Source organism: Callospermophilus lateralis, chromosome 15, assembly GCF_048772815.1.
Source record: "Callospermophilus lateralis isolate mCalLat2 chromosome 15, mCalLat2.hap1, whole genome shotgun sequence".
NCBI classification, from domain to species: domain Eukaryota; kingdom Metazoa; phylum Chordata; class Mammalia; order Rodentia; family Sciuridae; genus Callospermophilus; species Callospermophilus lateralis.
This window is the reverse complement of record NC_135319.1, coordinates 44,835,361-44,855,401: the sequence shown is the minus strand read 5'-3', so window position 1 is coordinate 44,855,401 and position 20,041 is coordinate 44,835,361. Positions and strand designations below refer to the sequence as shown.

The window sequence follows — 20,041 nt, the reverse complement described above, 5'->3', positions numbered from 1 at the left end:
ATAAGCTCTTGTACCAAAATGAAAAACTAGTTTTAAGAACTTATTCAGAAACCTTGCTTTTTAGAAAACTGGAAGTATCTCAAAGAATTACTCCTAACAATCATGAATTGCCCATTTACTTTTTTAAAAAAATATTTTTTAGTTGTAGATGGACACAATATTTTATTTTGTGTGGTGCTGAGGTTCGAACCCAGGGCCTCACACGTGCTAGGTGAGAGCTCTACCGCTGAGCCACAACCCTAGCCCCCCATTACTTTTGAAGGAATAAAATTTAGAAAATTGGAACAGCTGCATTTCATAATACTTCCCTACCTATAAACATATTATTTATTGTACTCCAAAAGAGAGCAAAACTGGGAGAGAAAACTGCAAGGTGTATTGATATAACAGCTAAAATAGAGATGATTCTTAGTGTTCTACAACACAGTCCTAATCCTGCCAGTTGTTATTATATGATTTTATAATTGCCTTTAAGACAATGTCTTAGCAGTTAGGATGATGTTAATTGCTATTTACTATTTTTTAAAAATGGTTCTACTGGATGCAGTGGGATGGGGAATGGTTTTACTGGCCAGGTATGGTGGTGCAAGCCTGTAATCCCAGCTACATAGGAGGCTGAGGCAGGAAGACTAAAAGTTGGATGGATTAGACCTGTCTCAAAAAGCTAAAAGGGCTGGTGATGTAGCTCAGTGTTAGGTAGAACAAACCCTGGTTTCAAACCCTGATACCACACAACACACACATGGTATTACTGAAGTCAGTCCATATGATCAAAATCACTGACATAAGTCCATATGATCAAAAAGCCAAATATATTTTCCATTGAAATTGATGTGAGAAATAGAAATTTTATAACAGTATTTATCCTCGCTTAATTCTAATAGGATGTTATTTATGCCAGTTTCATGTGATTAGCAAAAACTTCTCCTCCTCCTCCTTTCTTCCTTGTCTTCTTAAAAAAAAAAAAAAAAAGAGTATTATAAGACTTGACTTTAGTCTGACAGGGAGAGAGGCCAAGAAATGCTTCTCTGAAGAAGTGATGTCTAAGGTGCTATCCATAGCCTTAATTTTGCAAAGGAAAAAGGAATATTCTGGGCAAAGAGAAAAGCATGGCACTAGCCTTAGGGCTAGAGGCGGCATGTTCCATAGGAAGTGGTGAAGTCCTGGGAGGGAGGTAGAAGGCTGTGGAGGTGACTGTAAAGGAGCCAGACACTACAGGAATATCTGGAGAAGGAGTGTTTGAGGAAGAGTTTCCAGAAAGAATTAATACTGTCAAATGTTTCCAAAGGGAGAAACAACAGGAATTAGAAAGTGTTATTAGATTTAGTAGCATGATAGGATTATGGGTAACATTATCAAGAGCAATTTAAATGGAGTGATAAGGGACTAAAACTAGATTAGAATGGATTTATGAGTCTGAAAAAGTTGATTAAGAGGGGAATAAGGTGTTTGGTAGCTGGTGAGAAGGAGACAACTGTGGGAATTTTTTTTTCTATATTAATGAGAGACTTAAGCCCAGTTAAAAGATGTGGGAATTATTGAGGAAGATGGGTTGTAGCACAACAGTAAGATGTTTGCATAGCATGTAGAAGGCCCTGGGTTCAGTTGCCAGCACCACAATTAAGGGCAGTGGGTACGAGAGAGAGAACAAGTTGATCATAGAGAGAAGGGCTAATCAGTTCCTGAGATGGCCTGAGGTAATGAAATCTAAAGGAAAAGGTAAGCCTTAGGTTAGCCTCTAGGAACTAGAAGGAACGGGTGGATACAAATGTAGGCAAGTTGTGTGGTTTGTTCTGTTTGCAAAGTAAAGAAGAAGCTGGGTGGGTTGGGGTCCAGAATAGAGAAGGAAGTAAGAGTAAGGGCCCATTTGAAATTGGTTTTCATGTTTTTTTAGTGGACCATATCTGCCCTATTTTGTGACTATGGTTTGGTGACATAGGTATAGCTTGGAGAAAAAAATTCATGCAGGATTGTTTTTCTCGGTTAAATTTAGTCCCATATCAAGAATATTGTTAAAATGACAAACCACGGAATTAAGCTTACCGAGAGGAGAAATGAAGAAAGAAAAGGGCCAATAGACTGGGCAAAAATATATGTGAAGGGGCTGGGCTGAAGCTCACTGGCAGAGCACTTGCCTAGCATTTGTTTGATCCTTAGCACTATAAAATACTAAGCAAAGGCATGCTGTCCATCTACAACTATTAAAAAATGTTTTTAAAAATATATGTAAAGGGGATATAGTTGAATTTGGGGTTAATTAAACCCAGGGCCTTATGATGGAGTTATATTTTTAAAAATGGAAATAGTTTTCATACTATAAAATTCACCCATTTGAATGTGCATTCAAATGATTTTTAATCTTTTTAGTTGTATAGCTGTCACCATTATCTAATTCCAAAACATTTTTGTCCCCCCACCCCCAAAATATGAGTTATTCTCCATCCCCCCCCACCCTATTCTGGCAATCACTAATCTACATCTGTTGATTTACCTATTCTGTATATTTCATATAAGTGAAATCATATAATATGTGGCCATTTGAATCTAGCATCTTTCACTGAATATGCTTATAAGTTTTCATCCATGTTATAGCATATATCAGTACTTTCACAGCACAGTAAAGGTCCATTTTATGGATATATGCGCGCACACACACACACCCTACATTTGGGGTTTTTTTTTTTTTTTTATCAATTGATGGACATTGTGGTGTTACTTTCTTGGCTGTTAGTAATGCTGCTCTGAACATTTCTGTATGTAATATTTAATTTGCATAGATGGCTATAAGCTAATATGGTTACTTTTGGGTTTTTTTTTTTTCTTTTATGGTACTGGGAATTAAACTCATGAGGCACTTGACTACTGAGCTCCATCCCCAGCCCTTTTTTTTTTGAGACAGGATCTTGCTAGGTTGTCAAGGATGACCTCAAACTTGTAGTCCTCCTGCCTCAGCCTCCAGAGTAGCTGGGATCACAGGTGTGTGCCATTCTTCCGGGTAGTACTTGACATTTTTGAGGAAGTGCCAAGCTGTGTTCACATTGGTGGATCATTTTACATTCTCACTTGCAATGTATGAGGGTTCCAGTTTCTATAAATGCTTATCCTCAGTTTGTTATAACTATCTTAGTGGGTGTGTTTGGATATTTTTATAAAACTTATTTAAATAAAGTAATTAAAATACATGAATTTGTTTCCTATAAAATATTACTATTATATACATATGACTAAAGACCCTTTGACCTCCACCCCAGTTTGTTCTTATACATTATATGAAACAGTTGTTTTCGGTTTAAATGTATTTTTCTAGAATTTTTAGAAATTGCCATTGTAAGCCAGAGCACAGTGATGCTTGCCTACAATCCAGCTACATGTGAGACTGAGGCAAGAGGATTGTTTGACTCCAGGAGTTAATAGATTGGCCAGGAACATAGTGAGATGTTGTTTCAAGGAAAGAAATTCTCAGTGTGGTCTCTTTACATTAATCCAACCATTTTTATAGAAACACTAAAATGATAAAAATATTTTCCTTTCAGTCTCTAACTATAGAATGTGACATCCTTTAAAAAAATATATTCACGGGCTGGGGATGTGGCTCAAGCGGTAGCGCACTCGCCTAGCATGCGTGAGACCCGGGTTCAATCCTCAGCACCACATACGGAGAAAGATGTTGTGTCCACCAAAAACTAGAAAATAAATATTGAAAAAAAAATTTCTCTCTTTAGAAAAAAAAATATTCATTAATAAAAAGCACAAACAAGCAAATCACCTAAATGCCTTTAAGCGTTTATTGTCCTATATGTTATTGATTTTTAAAATTAGAGCTCTTGCCAGGTGCAATGGCATATGATCACAGCTTAGGATGCTGAGGCAGGAGGATTACAAGTTTAAGGACAGCTTGGACAAGTTAAAGAGACCCTGTCTCAAAACAAGAAAAAGGGCCAGTTATATGCATCAGTGGTACAAAACCCCTGGGTTTAGTCCCCATTACTCTTGTTATGTGGGATTCATTCTACTATCTTTCCCATTCCCCATTACAGCTCTTGATCTTCATATAATAAAACAATATCAGTAAAACTAATATTCTCTTGTCTGTAGTGCTTGGCTTTCTGGCTATGAAGACCCTGTAGTGTCTCGAATAAATATGAGAATTCAAGATCTAACAGGACTCGATGTTTCCACAGCAGAGGAATTACAGGTAGGTAATCATATTTGCAAGTTATTTTTATAGTTCTTCAAGAAAGGCTTCAGATAAGAACTTTGGACACTGAACAGGCAGTTCTTTATTTGAATAATAGTTGGAAACTGTAAAAAGTAACTGTTGCCTGAAACCATGCAATGTGATTTTAATAATCAGTGGGAGAAATTATAATTGTTCTATGACCTTTGAATTTTGTCAAAACATGAAGTACTATTAAATATGAATGTACAAGGAAATGGAAAGTATGTGACACTAAAACTTACTAAGTACATAATAATTTTTTTTTCATTCCCCAGGCTGTCTGGAGGGTAGCCACTATGAATTTTGACTTTTAAAAAATTTTTGAATTGAAATGTGATTCACATACCATAAAAATTTCACAATCCTAGCAAGAAACCCTAACCATGCCCTTTAAATAGTAATACCATATTCCCCCTCTCTGAACTCCTGGCAACCACTAGTCTTCCTTCTGTCTCTGAATTTGCTTTTGCTAGGTATTTTATATAAGTGGGATCATCTAATATGTGACCTTTTGTATATTACTTCTTTCACTAAGCATTATATTTTCAAGGTTCATTCATGTGGAAGCATATATCAGTCCTTTATTCCTTTTTTAAAAAAACATTTCTTTAGTTGTAGTTGGACACAACACCTTTATTTTATTTATTTTTACGTGGTGCTGAGGATCAAATCCAGTGCCTCGCACGTTGCTTGGCGAGCATTCTACTGCTGAGCCACAACCCCAGCCCTTCTTTATTTTTATGGCACAATAATATTCCATTTTGTAGGTAGAATACATTTCATGTATCTGTTCATCACTTGATGGACATTTGGGTTGTTTCTACTTTGTTATTATGAATAACTGCAGTGATCATTTCATGTACAGGTATTTTAAATCCTCTTGGGTATATGCCTAGGAGTTGCTGACTCATATGGTAACATTTTTTTTTTGTTCTTTTTAATTATACATGACACAATGTAATTTGATGTATCATACATACATGGAGTATAACTTCCCATTTTTGTGGTTGTACATGATGAGAGTTACATTGATCATGTGTTTGCATATGAACATAGGAAGATTATGTGGGATTCATTCTACTGACGTTCCCATTCCCCCTCCCTTCCCCACATTCCCCCATTCAATCCGATGAACTTCTTCTCTTCCACACACACCTAATTGTGAGTCAGCATCCACATATCAGAGAATATTTGGCTTTTGGGGATTGGCTTATATCACTTAGCATGATAGCCTCCAGTTCCATCCATTTAACAGCAAATGCCATAACTTCATTCTTCTTTATGGCTAAGTAGTATTCCATTGTGTATATGTACTACATTTTCTTTACTTATCATCTGCTGAAGGGCACCTATATTGGTTCCATAGCTTAGATATTGTGAATTGAGCTGCTATGAATATTGATGTGGCTATATCACTATAGTATGCTGATTTTTAATCCTTTGGGTATATGCTGTGGAATGGGATAACTGGGTCAAGTAGTGGTTCCATTCCAGGTTTTCTAAGGAATCTCCATACTGCTTTCCAGAGTGGTTAACGTTTGGGGATATACCAAATTATTTTTCAAAGTGATTGAACCATTTTATGTTCTCAGTAGCCATATATGGGGGTTAAAGTTTCTTCACAACCTTTATAGTTGATATTGTCAGTCTTTGTTTTTTGTTTTTAGCATAGGTATCCTAATGAGTTTGAAGTACTGTCTCGTTTTTGTTTGCATATCCATATTAGCTAATGATAATGAACATCTTTTTCCTGTGCTGTTGGCCATTTACTATATCTTTTTGGGAAAAAAAAAAAGAGGTTCAAATCTGTTGCCTATGTTCAGATTGAATTGTTTGTCAAGTCTTCTTTATATATTCTGGATACCAGACCCTTTTCAAATGTGGTTTGCAAATATTTGCTCCCATTCTGTGAGCTGTCTTCACTCTAATGGCATCTACTCTAATGGCACAAATATTTTTAATTTTGATGGAATCTGATTTGTCAGGGTTTTGTTGTTGTTTATGCTTTTTAGAAATGATTGCCTAATGCAGGGTTATGAAGATTTACATTTGTGCATTTATCTAAATGTTGTGTAGTTTTCATTTTCAGTACTGGAAATTAAACCCTCCTCCCTTGCCTTACAAATGCTAAGCATACACTGACACTGTGCTATACCACTGATCCCTAAGAATTTTATAGTTTTCTCTCTTCCATTCAGGTCTTTGATTTTTGAATTAACTTTTGCATATGATATTGTGAGGTAGGCAATCAACTTCATTATTTTCCTGTGGATATCAATTGTCCCAGAACCATTTATTGAAAAGACTGTTCTTTTCCTATTGAATTGTCTTGGCAAGTCACTTGTCATGATAATTTAAAACAAAAAATAATAGATGCACAGTGACCAGTCACTGACAGCCTTTGAAAAATTGGATATGACTGATTATTGATCATGATGTGTAGCTTTTATTTTACATAGTTACTTGTGGACTGAGGAAATAGCAAAGTTTTACTTTATGCAATTACAGTTAATATACCATGGCAACTGAAATTTGAACTGTGTTTTAGGGTCCTGGTGTAGATAAGCCATAGTAAATGAGATTAGAACTGTGTAAAGCAGAACTGCCTATATTTATATGTTCTTAAATTGTCATTTATTCTATGATTATCTGATTATTATCATCAAAAAAAAAAAAAACACTGTCTTCTTCTTCTCCAATCTTGTTTTTATTGTAACCTCCATAACCTTTATAACCTCTTCCAAGCAAATTGTGGATTTCTAACAGATTGGTTTGCAATTTCTAACAGATTGGTCCACCTACTTAAAACAAAAATAAAATGTCCAGAATAATATACATGACTTGCACTTTCTGTGGGCAGTACTTCTAATTATGATCTCCTGTTTTGTCAGCATTTTATGTTGTGATAGAGGAAATTAAGGAAGGCATCATTTTCCAAATAAGAAAACTAGATGTATCCAACATTACAAACATTGTAAATAGGAGAGCTGGAACATAAAAAAGATACTTGGTCTAATTTTTGTTATTGTTGTTTTTGGGTACTGGGGATTGAACTCAGGGGCACTCAACTATGAGCCATAATCCCAGCCCAATTTTGTATTTTTATTAGAGACAGGGTATTACTGAGTTGCTTAGCACCTCACTGAGGCTGGGTTTGAACTCTCGACCCCCCTTTCTCTCTCCCTCCCTCCCGAGCTGCTGGGATTATAGGCATGCGCCACTGCACCCAGCCCAGAACAAAAATTTTATTTCCTTTTTTCTCACACAGAGATATTGTCATAACCAACTGAAGTTGTTGGGGCCCTTCAGCAGGAATAACTAAATAGATGTGGACCTTTTCCCGTTTTACCTTAGCAAAGAAAAAATATTCAAGGGCTGGGAATATAGCTCAGGTGGTAGAGTGCTTGCCTTGCATACACAAGGCCTGGGTTCAAAAAAAAGAGGAGGAGGAAATATTCAAGGAAAGGAATTTTATTAAAATACATTGGGAATTTGCTAGCATTTGGTGCTTTGAGAAACTTTATTTACATTTAAATTTCTAAGGAAAATGTATTTGTGAAAATAAATAGCAATCTTAAAATTTTAGTTTAAATCATGTATTTGGAAAAAAGCATATTAGCATGTCTCTCAAATATGCTTAAGTGTGCCCTCACTGCAAAAGCAAGAGAGAAAATCACATTAACTAAGTTTCTAAAAATAGCACATAGTAGCTATCCTTAGTTTTTCATTCCTATTTTCTTTGGAATTCTCATTGACTTTAAATACTTTTTTTTATTTCTCTTGAAGTTCCTAACCATATAAAAGGCCAGAATAGGGCTCACAGAATTTTTTTTTAAAGCATTAATGTTGACAGTTCTTTAATTCATACTTTATTTCTTCAGGTTGCAAATTATGGAGTTGGAGGACAATATGAACCCCATTTTGACTTTGCACGGGTAAGTAAAAGAAATGGAGACCTAACAAATCCACTGAAGCTTAGGTATTACATTGTTAAAGAAAAATTATTCATGACCCTTGTTAAAGATGAAGGCCGACTTAGTTCAGTAGAGGACTATTGGGTTAGATAAGTATAGGGACCACTGCAGTCAGATTTTGCAGTGAGGGAGAGCTTAACTCCAAATACAGTAAGGAAAAGTGAAAAATTATGGAAGAGGTAAGAGAAGAATCTTGCTGCAGAAAGGGTAGAGAGATCATATTCACTTAGGGGATAAAAGATGAGGAACCTGACTAGATATTGAGGTTGGGTAATCCTGGCTAAATTAACTTTAACAGGATTCTTGCTTAAACGCAGAAGTGAACACAGAAGCTTGGAATTTGGGGCCTAGTTGAAAAGAGTTTTTGGAGGGACCTGAGTAGAGTTGGTCAAGAAGAGAATGTCAACATATTTATTCCGTTATTTTAGTGTTATAAATCCAGAGCGAATACATACTCTGCAGAGCCTTTTTAGCAGTTAAAAACACCTAGATACCTGAGAAAGTATTTAAGATACTTGGTTAAGTGCATTGGTAAGCTTGGAAGAAAGTAAAGGATATTCCCAAAGACAAACTGAACAAAGACACCTAGAGAACAAAATTAGATGGTTAACAGGAGACAGAAAAGCTGATGCCAGAGGCACACACCTGTAAGAACCCAGATTACCAGCTCAGGGAGAGGATCTGCCTCAATGTGAGCTGCTGCACCTGAACCGCCAGTATCACACCTAAATCTCCAGAAGAATTACACCTTCAGTGAAAGAAAGAGTGGGTTTAAAAATAATCTATCCTGGCTGGGGTGGTATGGGATGCTGCTTCTAGAAGTATAGGCCTACCCTCACATGAATCTGCTTTTTGAATTTTTACTACTCTGGAAAAGAACAGAGTGTTCAGCTAGGTGGTATTCCTTGCTGTGTCAGAAACAAATTCATATTGTCTAGAGAGAGACAATCCTCATTGGAGCACTTAAGCTATAAACATGGATTCACTTTTTAAAAATCACTAACTGGTAATAAATAAGACACTGTTGGTAGGACTGAAGCAATTGACAGATATCCCCAGGATTTTACATACTAAAATTTATCAGATACATAATATAAAATACTTACATAGTACTTAGAGAATGGGACAAAAGAAACTATAAGAAGGAATTTTTATACTTAAAAAATAAGGGAAGTTTCAAATTAAAAAATAATTGAGAATTAAATTGTAATGGCTAAGTTCAAAACAGAATAGAGACAGATGAAGTGAATTCATATGAATTCTGAACCAATAGATCTGAAGCAATGACATGAACGCATTTTCAGACAGGAAAATAAACAAAAGAAGCCAGGCACAGTGGTGTGTGTCTGTAGTCCCAGCTACTTGAAGCTGAAGCAGGAGGATCACTTGAGCCCAGAAATTCCAGAGCAGCCTGAGCAACATAGTAAGACACTATCTCAAAAAACAAGAAGCATCTAGAGAGCTTAGAGGATAGAGGATAATAATATTAAAGCAGTTTATAAAAGTTTGTGCTGCTTGTCAAGTACTCTTGATTTAAGATTAATAAATGTTAGTCTGTTTTTACTTCTTTTATATATTTGGCTTTAAAGTATAGCATTACCAATCTTAATTTAATCTTTATTATAATGACAGAATTCTAAGGAATGTGCCTCATGTATCCACAACATTCTTGGTCACCATTATGAAACAAGGTTTGATTTTTTTTTTTAATATTTTTAGTTGTAGATGGACACAATACCTTTATTTTGTTTATTTAGTTTTATGTGGTGCTGGGGATCAAACCCAGGGCCTTGCACATGCTAGGCAAGCACTCTACCACTGAGCTACAACCCCAGCCTGGTAGATTCTTTTTCACAGAAAACAGTCTATATTTTATAAAAACCCTCTACTGCCTTAATCCCCAAATCTTGGGCCTTTTTTTCTATCAAGACATGTAAAGCCTGTTTTCCTTCTATTTTCAGTTTTCAAAGATGTGAAGGTTTTTGATGGTGTAGAAAACTATACAGTTAAATCCTTGAATTACAAAACTAAGTTGTATGTTTTTAACTTTTTATTTTTAATTATTAGTTCATAGGAAGTAGTAAACATACATTCAGGGAGGTCCCATACACCCCTCATCCATCCTCCCCCAATGTTAATATAACTTTAGTATGGTCAAATATCCAAACCTGGAATTTGGCATTAACACATCCACCATGAGTATACATATTATACCAATTATGTGCACTTGTTTCTGTGTGGCTCTATGTAGTTTTAGCACATGGTGTAGCTTTATGCAATTACTACCACAGTCAAGATGCATCACTGTAGCGTCACAGCAGTGTTCCCTTGCAGTACTGCTCTAAAGCTACATAGAAACTTCCTAGTGGGGTTGGGAGGGGGAGCAAGGGAGGATTAGACGAACTCTAGATAGGGCGAGGGGAAGGGAGAGGCCATGGGGGTAGGAAAGACGGTGGAATGAGATGGACATCATTATCCTAAGTACATGTATGAAGACACGAATGGTGTGAGTATACTTTGTATACAACCAGAGATATGAAAAATTGTGCTCTGTATGTATAATATGAACTGTAATGCATTGTCATATATAACAAATTAGAATAAAAAATTTTAAAAAACTTTAAAAGAAACTTCCTCCTCTCATCCCTAACTGCTGGTAACCAATAATCTGTTCCATTTCAGTTAGTTCATAAATGTTATATTAATGGAACCATACAGTATGTATCCTTTTGAGATTGTGTTTGTTTACCAAGCATAAAATTTCCTCGAGGCACACATCAACAGTGAGTTTTTTATTGCTTGGTAGTATTCCATAGCATAGATGCACCTCAGTTTACCAATTCACAAATCGAAAAACATTCGGATTGTTTTCAATTTTGGGTTATTACAAACAATGGTATACAAATTTGTGTGAAAGATACATTTTCATAAATGCCAAGAGATTTTTATGTATTTTAATTTAGATTTAAGTAGATAGATATGAAGTCTTCAACCTCATTATTATTTTTTTTTATACTTATTTTTTTATCTTATTCATTTTTTTATTATTATTTTAATTTATTTTTTTAGTTATCGGTGGACACAACATCTTTGTTTGCATGTGGTGCTGAGGATCGAACCTGGGCCGCACGCATGCCAGGCGAGCGCGCTACCGCTTGAGCCACATCCCCAGCCCTCAACCTCATTATTTTTGACTATCCAAAAGAAAGACAATCAGAATTGCAATAAGTATTTGAGGAGGTTATAAGCTGAAAATTAATCTCCGTGTAAATTTTTTATCCACAGAGAATAGACTTCATGAATGTAGCTATGAGGTGGCTGTCATGTCTTTTAAATAATCTATAGTCATTTAATGCTGGCTACTATTGTTTAGGCTAACAAATCTGTTTTTATCCTGCTAATGATGGAAGTACCAGTCTCAACAGATATTTAAGCAGCTATTGTATATGCTTATGGACATTATAAGGGAACAATTTGGCTTATCATTCAGCTTATTACTACTGATGTTCAGTTATTATTAGAGTATTTGCATTACTGAATTTTATATCATTGAATTCATTGTTGCATTCACAGAAAGATGAGCCAGATGCTTTCAAAGAGCTGGGGACAGGAAACAGAATTGCTACATGGCTGTTTTATGTAAGTTATGGCTAAATTTAAGTTGGGATTTGATCACATAATATTTAGATGTACTCAACTAAGATTGTTCAGCATTATTCCTATTCAACATCCTAGTTTACAATTAACTTAGTTTGTAATATAGAAGTTCAGTGTAGAAATTTGAAAAACTTAAAATTTAAATTTAGTTAATATTCAAATATTAATGATTAATAGAATTGTTTTGTGATGTATAATTAATATATGTCAAAGCCCATATATTCACATATTTTATTAAACTTTTCTAAATTAGAATTTTTATTGAAGTATTATGTCAGAAGAATATACACATTAAGTATATATCTTGGTAATTTTGCACAAAGTGAACACATCTGGTAACTGGTACCCAGATCAAATAGGGCTTTTGGAGTACTGCAATGTGCTATCAGCAGTAAACAACTCTAACATTGTTAGTTTCAAAACACCGATCTTTTTAAAAAATTTATATAGACATAAATGTAAAATGAAATTGGTATTTGTGATGTTGAGGTTTAAACCCAGGGCTACCACAGTTACATCCCCAGCCCTCAAATTAAGTTTCAGTCATATTTCTTCTACTTTTCTATTGTTGCATAACAAATCACCCCAAAACTAAGTGGTTTAAAATAACAGTCCTTTTGGAGCTGGAGTTGTGGCACAGTGGTAGAGCTGTTGCCTCACATGTGTGAGGCACTGGGTTCAATTCTCAGCAACGCATATAAATAAATGAACAAAATAAATGTCCAAAGTCTAAAAAAAACTTTTTTTAAATAACAGTCCTTTTAATATTATCTCATGGTTATGAGGTTGACTTGGCTCAATTCATGTTCCTGCTCCAGATTTCTCACACATTTGCAGTCAGATGTTTGGTATTAGGGTCATCTTGAAGCTGGGGTTGAAACTGGCTCTTTGTATAGCATACTTCAAGTCTAGTCAATCCATGTGACCTGTGTTTCCTCACAGCATGGTGTCTGTATTGCAAGACCAAGCATCCCAAAAGAACAATGCAAAAGTACATGGCATTTTTATAACCTACCCTCAATGTCCTTCAGTGTAATTTTTGCTCTTTATTATATTAATTAAAGCAATCATAAAGCTCTGCCCAGCTTCAAGATGAGGGAATATAAGTTCGACCACCTGAGATGAGTGTCAGTGTCATGTAAAAAGACATGGGCTGTGGGTGTAACTCACCAGTAGCATGGTTGTGGATTAGCATGGATGAGACCCAAGGCTCAATCTTGGATCTCATGCATGCTAATCCACAACATTAGCATGCATGAGACCCAAAACAACAAACATGTAGAATGAAGCATACTGTGATGAATACATCCATATTTGGAATACAATACATATTTGGAAAATATAATTTGCTACAAGGCTATGACCTTTAATTTTAAAGATGTATTTTATAACTAGACTTAGTTTTGCTTATTTCATTATTTCCATCTCTTACCCTTATTAGACTTTTATGGAATTATCTTTGCTATCTGTGGTATCTTGCTCCCTATCAATATCTGTCTTTGCTCAGTCTATTTTCTTCCTCTTCTCCCTGCCTCCATTCCACCTTCTCACCCTCTTATCCTCCCCTCTCTCCTGTCTTTCGAATTGCATCTCCCTCACAACTCCATCTAGTTTCTGAAAGGAGGTAAGGTACATTACTAAGTTTCATATAAAATAAAGTGAAAGAAATATCACCGAGGAAAAACCAGAAGAGAAACTGGTACAGTGTATAATTTTATGCTGTGAAAGCTTACATACTTTCTAGAAGTGAGTTCTCCATAGAGGTTGTACCAAATCGTCCTACCTCTAAGTGTGATACATTTATCAGACTTATTGATCTGTATATCTTCCACTCACCAAACTGGCAGTTATTTAATTTTGTATTTCTCTTAGAAAGGTTTATTTAGGATCTTACATATTTTCAGAGGTTTTAGAGCCATTGTGTTTTGTTAGTTTCTGGGTTTCTCATATGTCTTTGCTTTATGAATATTGATGTTATATTATTTGGTCTATTAGATTGTTAGATTATTGTTTTTTCCTTCTTAATGTATACACTCATCCTATTTTTCTAAAATAGTTGAATAGCATTTGATTAGTATTCATTTCTTATATTTAAATACTATTTCCAGGTGAGCCACATTGCATTTATATTTATTTTTCCTATCATGCGTAACATTTAAATATCTCCAGGGTTGATTTTCTCATTGCTTAAGAGATAAGCTCTTCATTATTATACATTCATTCTTGTGAAATACCCTTCATTAATACTTTTTACCTTGATTTATTCTGTCTGATGTGAGATCATACTTTGTATTTTGGGGGTGGCAATATTACCCCCCAAAATCTTATCTTTGTATTTATAAGTCTTATTTTAGATAAGCTGATATTACACATAGACTTTCGTTATCACAAAGCAAAACCTAATATGTTGTATTGCTTTTAATTTTTTTTAATATTTATTTTTTAGGTGTAGATGGACACAACACAATGCCTTTTATTTTTATGTGGTGCTGAGGATCGAACTTGGGTCCCGCCTGTGCTAGGCGAGCGCTCTATCACTGAGCCACAATCCCAGCCCCTGTTGTGTTGCTTTAAAAAAAAAAAAAAAAAAAACTTCATGATATGATCTATACTTCCTTTACCTTATATTGGTGCATGTGCTTATTAATTTTGAAATGTATGTTTTTAATTCTGTTTCCTTCATGACTAACTTAATATAATCCTTTCATTTTTAACATAATTGGTTACCTAGCATGAGAATGATAAAATTTAAACAAAGAAATCAGCTTTATTTAAAGAAATATCGAGTACCTACTGTTCTTGAGTTACTGTTCTAGAAGCTAAAGATCAGAAGTGCAAAACAAATGACATTCTTGTCTCCATGGAGATTACATGTTATTTATTTAACACAATACCTTGATTTCACTTATTTTTATGTGGTGTCGAGGATCGAACCCAGGGTCTCACGCATTTGAGGTGAGCGTTCAACCGATGAGCCACAACCCCAGCCCAAGAGATTACATGTTAATGCAATAAAATAGATGTTTATGCCTGTTACTTGATTTATTGGTTTCAAGTCATTTCATTTTCCCTGTTGATATAAAAGAAGTGCATATCTCAAATTATATCCCCATCTCCCTTGCTATTAAGCATTCTTTCGTAGTGTTTTTCTGAGTATCATGCAAAGACCAGCCATGTAAATAGGAATCTATATGTCCCTGGTGTTCTAAAGTTCAATATCACATTTTCCTCATTGGCATGTTTTACTTTATAACACTTTTGATGATGCCCTCTTGTTCCTTGTAGATGAGTGATGTGTCTGCAGGAGGAGCCACTGTTTTTCCTGAAGTCGGAGCTAGTGTTTGGCCCAAAAAAGTAAGCTGGGTTTGTTGTGGGAGTTTTGTTTTTGTCTGTTTTTCCCCTGAGGAGGAGATGCACTTGTATTTCATGGTCTGATTGTTAAATTTTTAAAGGTAGTATCCTTTAAGGGATATATTATCTCTAGATTTATGGCACAAATTACCATGAGATGAGTAACAACCAGGGATTGGTATTTAAAAGTTCTTATCCCTAATATTGGTTTTCAGACATTTTTTTCCTCTTCACATTGCTATGACTAGATTCATTATCTTTGTTTTAGCAAATACTCTCGTCAAGAAGCTTTGTGTTATTAACTTTTTTAAATAATCAAAGAAAGTTTCTGAAATGATTTTATCACTTTCAGAATTAAATTAGGGGGAAGTATAATGCTTCCCCAGAGGAAACAAATATTTAACTATAGAAAGTGATAACGTAGGGCTGGGGTTGTGGTAGAGTGCTTGACTAGCACAGTGTGAGGCACAGGGTTCAATCCTCAACACCACATGAAAATAAAGGGAAATGTTTATTAAAAAACAAACCAAAAAAAAAAAAAAAAAGAGCCCAGCTATGTTGAACACCTGTAATCCCAAAAATTAAAAAAAAAAAAAGTTATAACCTGGCATTTTAAAAAATTTATTTTTAGCTATAGCTGAACACAATACCTTTATATTATTTATTTATTATGTGATGCTGAGGATCGAATCCAGGCCCTTGCACATGCTAGGCAAACGTTCTACCACTGAGCCTCAACCTCAGCTAACCTGGCATTTTATTTGGGGATAATTTTGAATTGTTTCCCACAGGGAACTGCTGTTTTCTGGTATAATCTGTTCGCCAGTGGAGAAGGAGATTATAGTACACGGCATGCAGCCTGTCCAGTGCTAGTTGGAAACAAATGGGGTAAATATTTCTTGTATTCCATGAAAAGAATGTCTTATTTTGAAACTCATAATCTACACCTTAAAACAAAAGCACCTCCTGCCATAGATTTGCTTCATATGACTAACATAGATTGTATGGGATTCAACCAAGGAAGTCCCTGATCTTTATATAAATTTTCATTTTTTCAGATCAGAATTTTGATGACAGATATTTTTAACTGCATTTCCACCTGTTCTTATAAGAAACATTGACTCAAAGATGATAAAACATCTTCCCCTCGGAGGCTTAGAGTTTGATTTATGAATTCTTAGTATAGAATCTCAAGCAGTATCATGCAGTACACAATAATACAAAGGGAATCATCATCTTGTTTATAACCTAAGTTTGGAGAAGCCTTCTGCAGGCTCTTTTCCTCTAAATTGGCAATGGCGAAGCGAGAGCCTGAACTAAAGCAGCAGCAGAAGGGTTAGGGAACAAATAGTAGTTTCAAGAGATAAGGAATCCAGAGCTGGGTGTGGTAGCACGTACTTGCAATCTCAGTAACTTGGGAGGTTGAGGCAGGAGGATTGCAAGATCAAGGCCAGCCTGGACAACTTAGCAAAACCCCATCTTAAAAAGTAAAAAGGACTGGGAATGTGGCTCAGTACTTAAGCACTCCTGAGTTCAATCTCTGGTACCAAAATAAAAAGAAGTGGTGACAGTTTGATGAATAGCAGTCAGATTCAAGGGATGGTAAAAAAGCAGTTAAGAAATAAGGTATGTAGTTTATGATACTGGAGATGAAGGAGGAAAAAAATTTTTTTTAAATATTTTTTTAGTTGTCATGGACCTTCATTTTATTTATATATGGTGCTGAGAATTGAACCCAGAGCCTCACAGATGCTAGGCAAGCACTCTACCACTGAGCCACAACCCCACCCCAAAGGATAAAATTTTAAAAAATATATTTCAAAGAAATTAATTATCTAGGAACCAAGGAAAAGTAATGAGCACATAATAATAGTGATTGATCAGAGTTGCTCTTCTATATGGGAGAGTTTACATTCATTTTTATTTTGGATGTCATATTTAGAGCAGGGTGTTGTTTTACCTTTCAATCTGAATCCTATTTGTACTCATTTCAAGCCTTATTTTGGAAGCTTTAGGAAACGTACATAGACTCAAATGTATATACGTGTGTACACATACAAGTACATAACAAAATCATATTTCCAGGCCGAGTGTTTAAAGTAATGTCTGCCTTTATCTGGTTTTGGTCTTGAACTCCTAGTCCTTGTTGAAACTTTGTTATAGACTAGCATTTAAAAGGGAAGAAAATTAATGTTTTTTTTTTCCTCCTCACAGTATCCAATAAATGGCTTCATGAACGTGGACAAGAATTTCGAAGACCATGTACCTTGTCAGAATTGGAATGACAAATAGGCTTCCCTTTCCATTCCTATTGTTGTACTCTAATTAGTGTCTGATACAGTTCCTAGTCCTAACCTTTGAGAGTTTACAATTGACTAACACTCCATGATTGATTCAGTCATGAACCTCATCCCATGTTTCATCTGTGGACAATCACTTTGTGGGTTTTTTCCTTTTAAAATAGTAAATCACCACATTGCATAGAACTTTAAAGTTCAGTTGATACCACAGGAAATGAGGCAAAGTTAAAAATGGGGAATTTTAAGGAATTTTTTTGGCAGGATAAAATATAATTGTGATTTTAATATTCCACTATATCTCCATTGTTCGGTGGTAGGCCAGAACAAATGCCTTACTGTGTCATACTAACCAAGTCTTCCTGTTTATTTTCTGAATCTGCTCAGACAATAGTAATAATCTAGGGCTCTGATCTGGGTTCTAGATGTTTGCCCCCTCCATACACTATTCAAAGCTGTTTTGTTTTTGGTAAGTTTTTAAAGAAAATGTATTTTGCTACTGCCCCTCTTTTCTCATAGCTCCTCTTTAGTGAATTAAATGAGTTAAAATACTTAAGTTTTTTTTAACAGAAAGTCTTCCATAACACTAGGCATTTTTGTCTTTTTCATTTTTCTTGACATTTTTTTTCCGGAAATCTTGTTGTTTCTTAGTGCCAGTACCTTGCATCTTATTCCTACTATAGCAGGGTGGTGATGTTGGCATTCTGATTAAATATTGTGCCTTATAAGACTGGAATTTTAAAAATGTACAGGTCATTTCAATGAGGGAATTGATTTTTTAAAAAATATTTCTTAAAAAACCAAAATGTTTTTTAAAAATTCTGAAATGTGTTGTGACAACAACCTATTTATGATCTTAAATCTTTTTTTAAAATGTTTGTTTTCTGTGTATTTCTTATTTAAATCGAACGTCTAATATAGCAATAATGGTTTAATTCTAATTTATGTTACCTAATACACAAGATTTAGTTTATAAACTCTTGGTTTTCACTCACACTGACAACACATTATTATGGGCCAAAGACTCTGAAGTTTCAGATAAATTAACAGTCAAATGTGTTTCCATTAGGCTAGGGATTTTAGCTCAGTGGTAGAGCTCGCCTAGTATGCACAAGGCTCCAGGTTTTATATCCCCAAAACAACAGGAAAAAAAAAAAAAATTTCTTTTAGAGTGCTTTGCTTTGGTTAGTTTTGGGGTTATTACATTAATGGTACTTAAGGCTTTCTCCTATTCAGAAATAGGGTATGATAGTAGAAAGCTGTGAACTTATGTTAATTAACCCCGACTTTTTACTTTACTTGTGGTGAATCCTGGTTCTTTATCCTTTTGCATTTTGAATATGTAAGGAAGGTTTCTGTTTGATTCTGTGGGGAAGTAGCTATTATTTTTACCTATGTATAAATGAACTACAAAGTTCCTTTCTCTCAGCTACCCTCTGTTCCACCCCAAGTATTTTAGCCAAAAATATTAAGTCTAGCATTTTCATTTGTTTTCACTTTTTTAGGCTGAGGATGTTGGGATGTACCTCAGTGTTAGAGCACATGCTTATTAGCATAAATGATATCCAGAGTTCAATCCCCAGAACATCAACAACAAAAATTTCTAATCAAGATTGAAGCAACAATGTATAGAAAAAGTATAGAAATAAGATAGGTATTCAAAGCATAGAAAATAAAATGTATTGCCATTATGTGTTTTAGCAAGTAAGATAACTTTCACAAGGAAGTTGCATATTCCATGACCTTACAAATTATCTCATTATATTCACCCAGAATCCCACATGGGGATTGGTAAATTCCTTTCAGAGTTAGGTCTCAATAGAACCCACCACAGTTTCATAAGTATCAGTGATTGTTCCTTCCAGTGAAAAAGGAGGAAAAAAAAAAAAAAAAAAAAAAAAACAGGAAGCTTGGGGTCTAGCTATCACAAGTTTTTTGTTTTTTGTTTTTTGTTTTTTTCCTTTTTCTTTTAATGCTGACCTTTCAAGTTAATGAGCTGAACTCTCCTGGAAAATGTGGAAACTGGTTTCTTCACCAACCCTAGGCCTATCCTTCAAATTTAGAAGTTTCATTGTTAACTAATGTATCCACCAGAACATCCTAAACAGCAGGATATGTGAATATGATAGCTAGGTCATGACCTAGTAAAAGAAGACCAAGGCAACTGTAGGATTCTTTGGCTAAATGAGAAATACAATGATGAAAGAAGCAATTAGCCATTTACTTCAGTAAAAATCTTAGGTTTATATTGTGTGAAAGGGTTGCAAGCAGTAAAATATGTAATTTATTGACTAATTTTTATGTGTATATGAATGAAATCTTATTGCTGATAAAAATCTGAATATCTATACATAAGCATGTATAGATTTATATATGTAAGGTGCATGCCAGGTGACTACTTATACCCAGATAACTGAATAATGAATGTATGTGCCAGACATCATGGGCTAAATAGTTGAATGGGAAAGTTATACTGTAATAATACCAAAACACCTTCATGAGTAACTGTAATCATTTGATCAAGAATAGATAATTGTGAAATA

General features: G+C 34.9%; 1 protein-coding gene across 3 annotated transcripts in view; it reads left to right on the top strand.

Annotated features, from left to right (window-relative positions):
• Window positions 1-19,374, top strand: part of P4ha1 (prolyl 4-hydroxylase subunit alpha 1) — a 69,029-nt gene extending 49,655 nt beyond the window's left edge. For all 3 annotated transcript variants that reach the window (XM_076834597.1, XM_076834599.1, XM_076834598.1), the window contains exons 10-15: window positions 4,096-4,195; window positions 8,101-8,154; window positions 11,767-11,832; window positions 15,136-15,204; window positions 15,993-16,089; window positions 17,416-19,374. In XM_076834597.1, the coding sequence (XP_076690712.1) occupies window positions 4,096-4,195; window positions 8,101-8,154; window positions 11,767-11,832; window positions 15,136-15,204; window positions 15,993-16,089; window positions 17,416-17,486 (457 nt within the window). In that variant the 3' untranslated portion in view covers window positions 17,487-19,374. The remainder of the gene's footprint in view (window positions 1-4,095; window positions 4,196-8,100; window positions 8,155-11,766; window positions 11,833-15,135; window positions 15,205-15,992; window positions 16,090-17,415) is intronic.
• The last annotated feature ends 667 nt before the right edge of the window (window positions 19,375-20,041 follow it).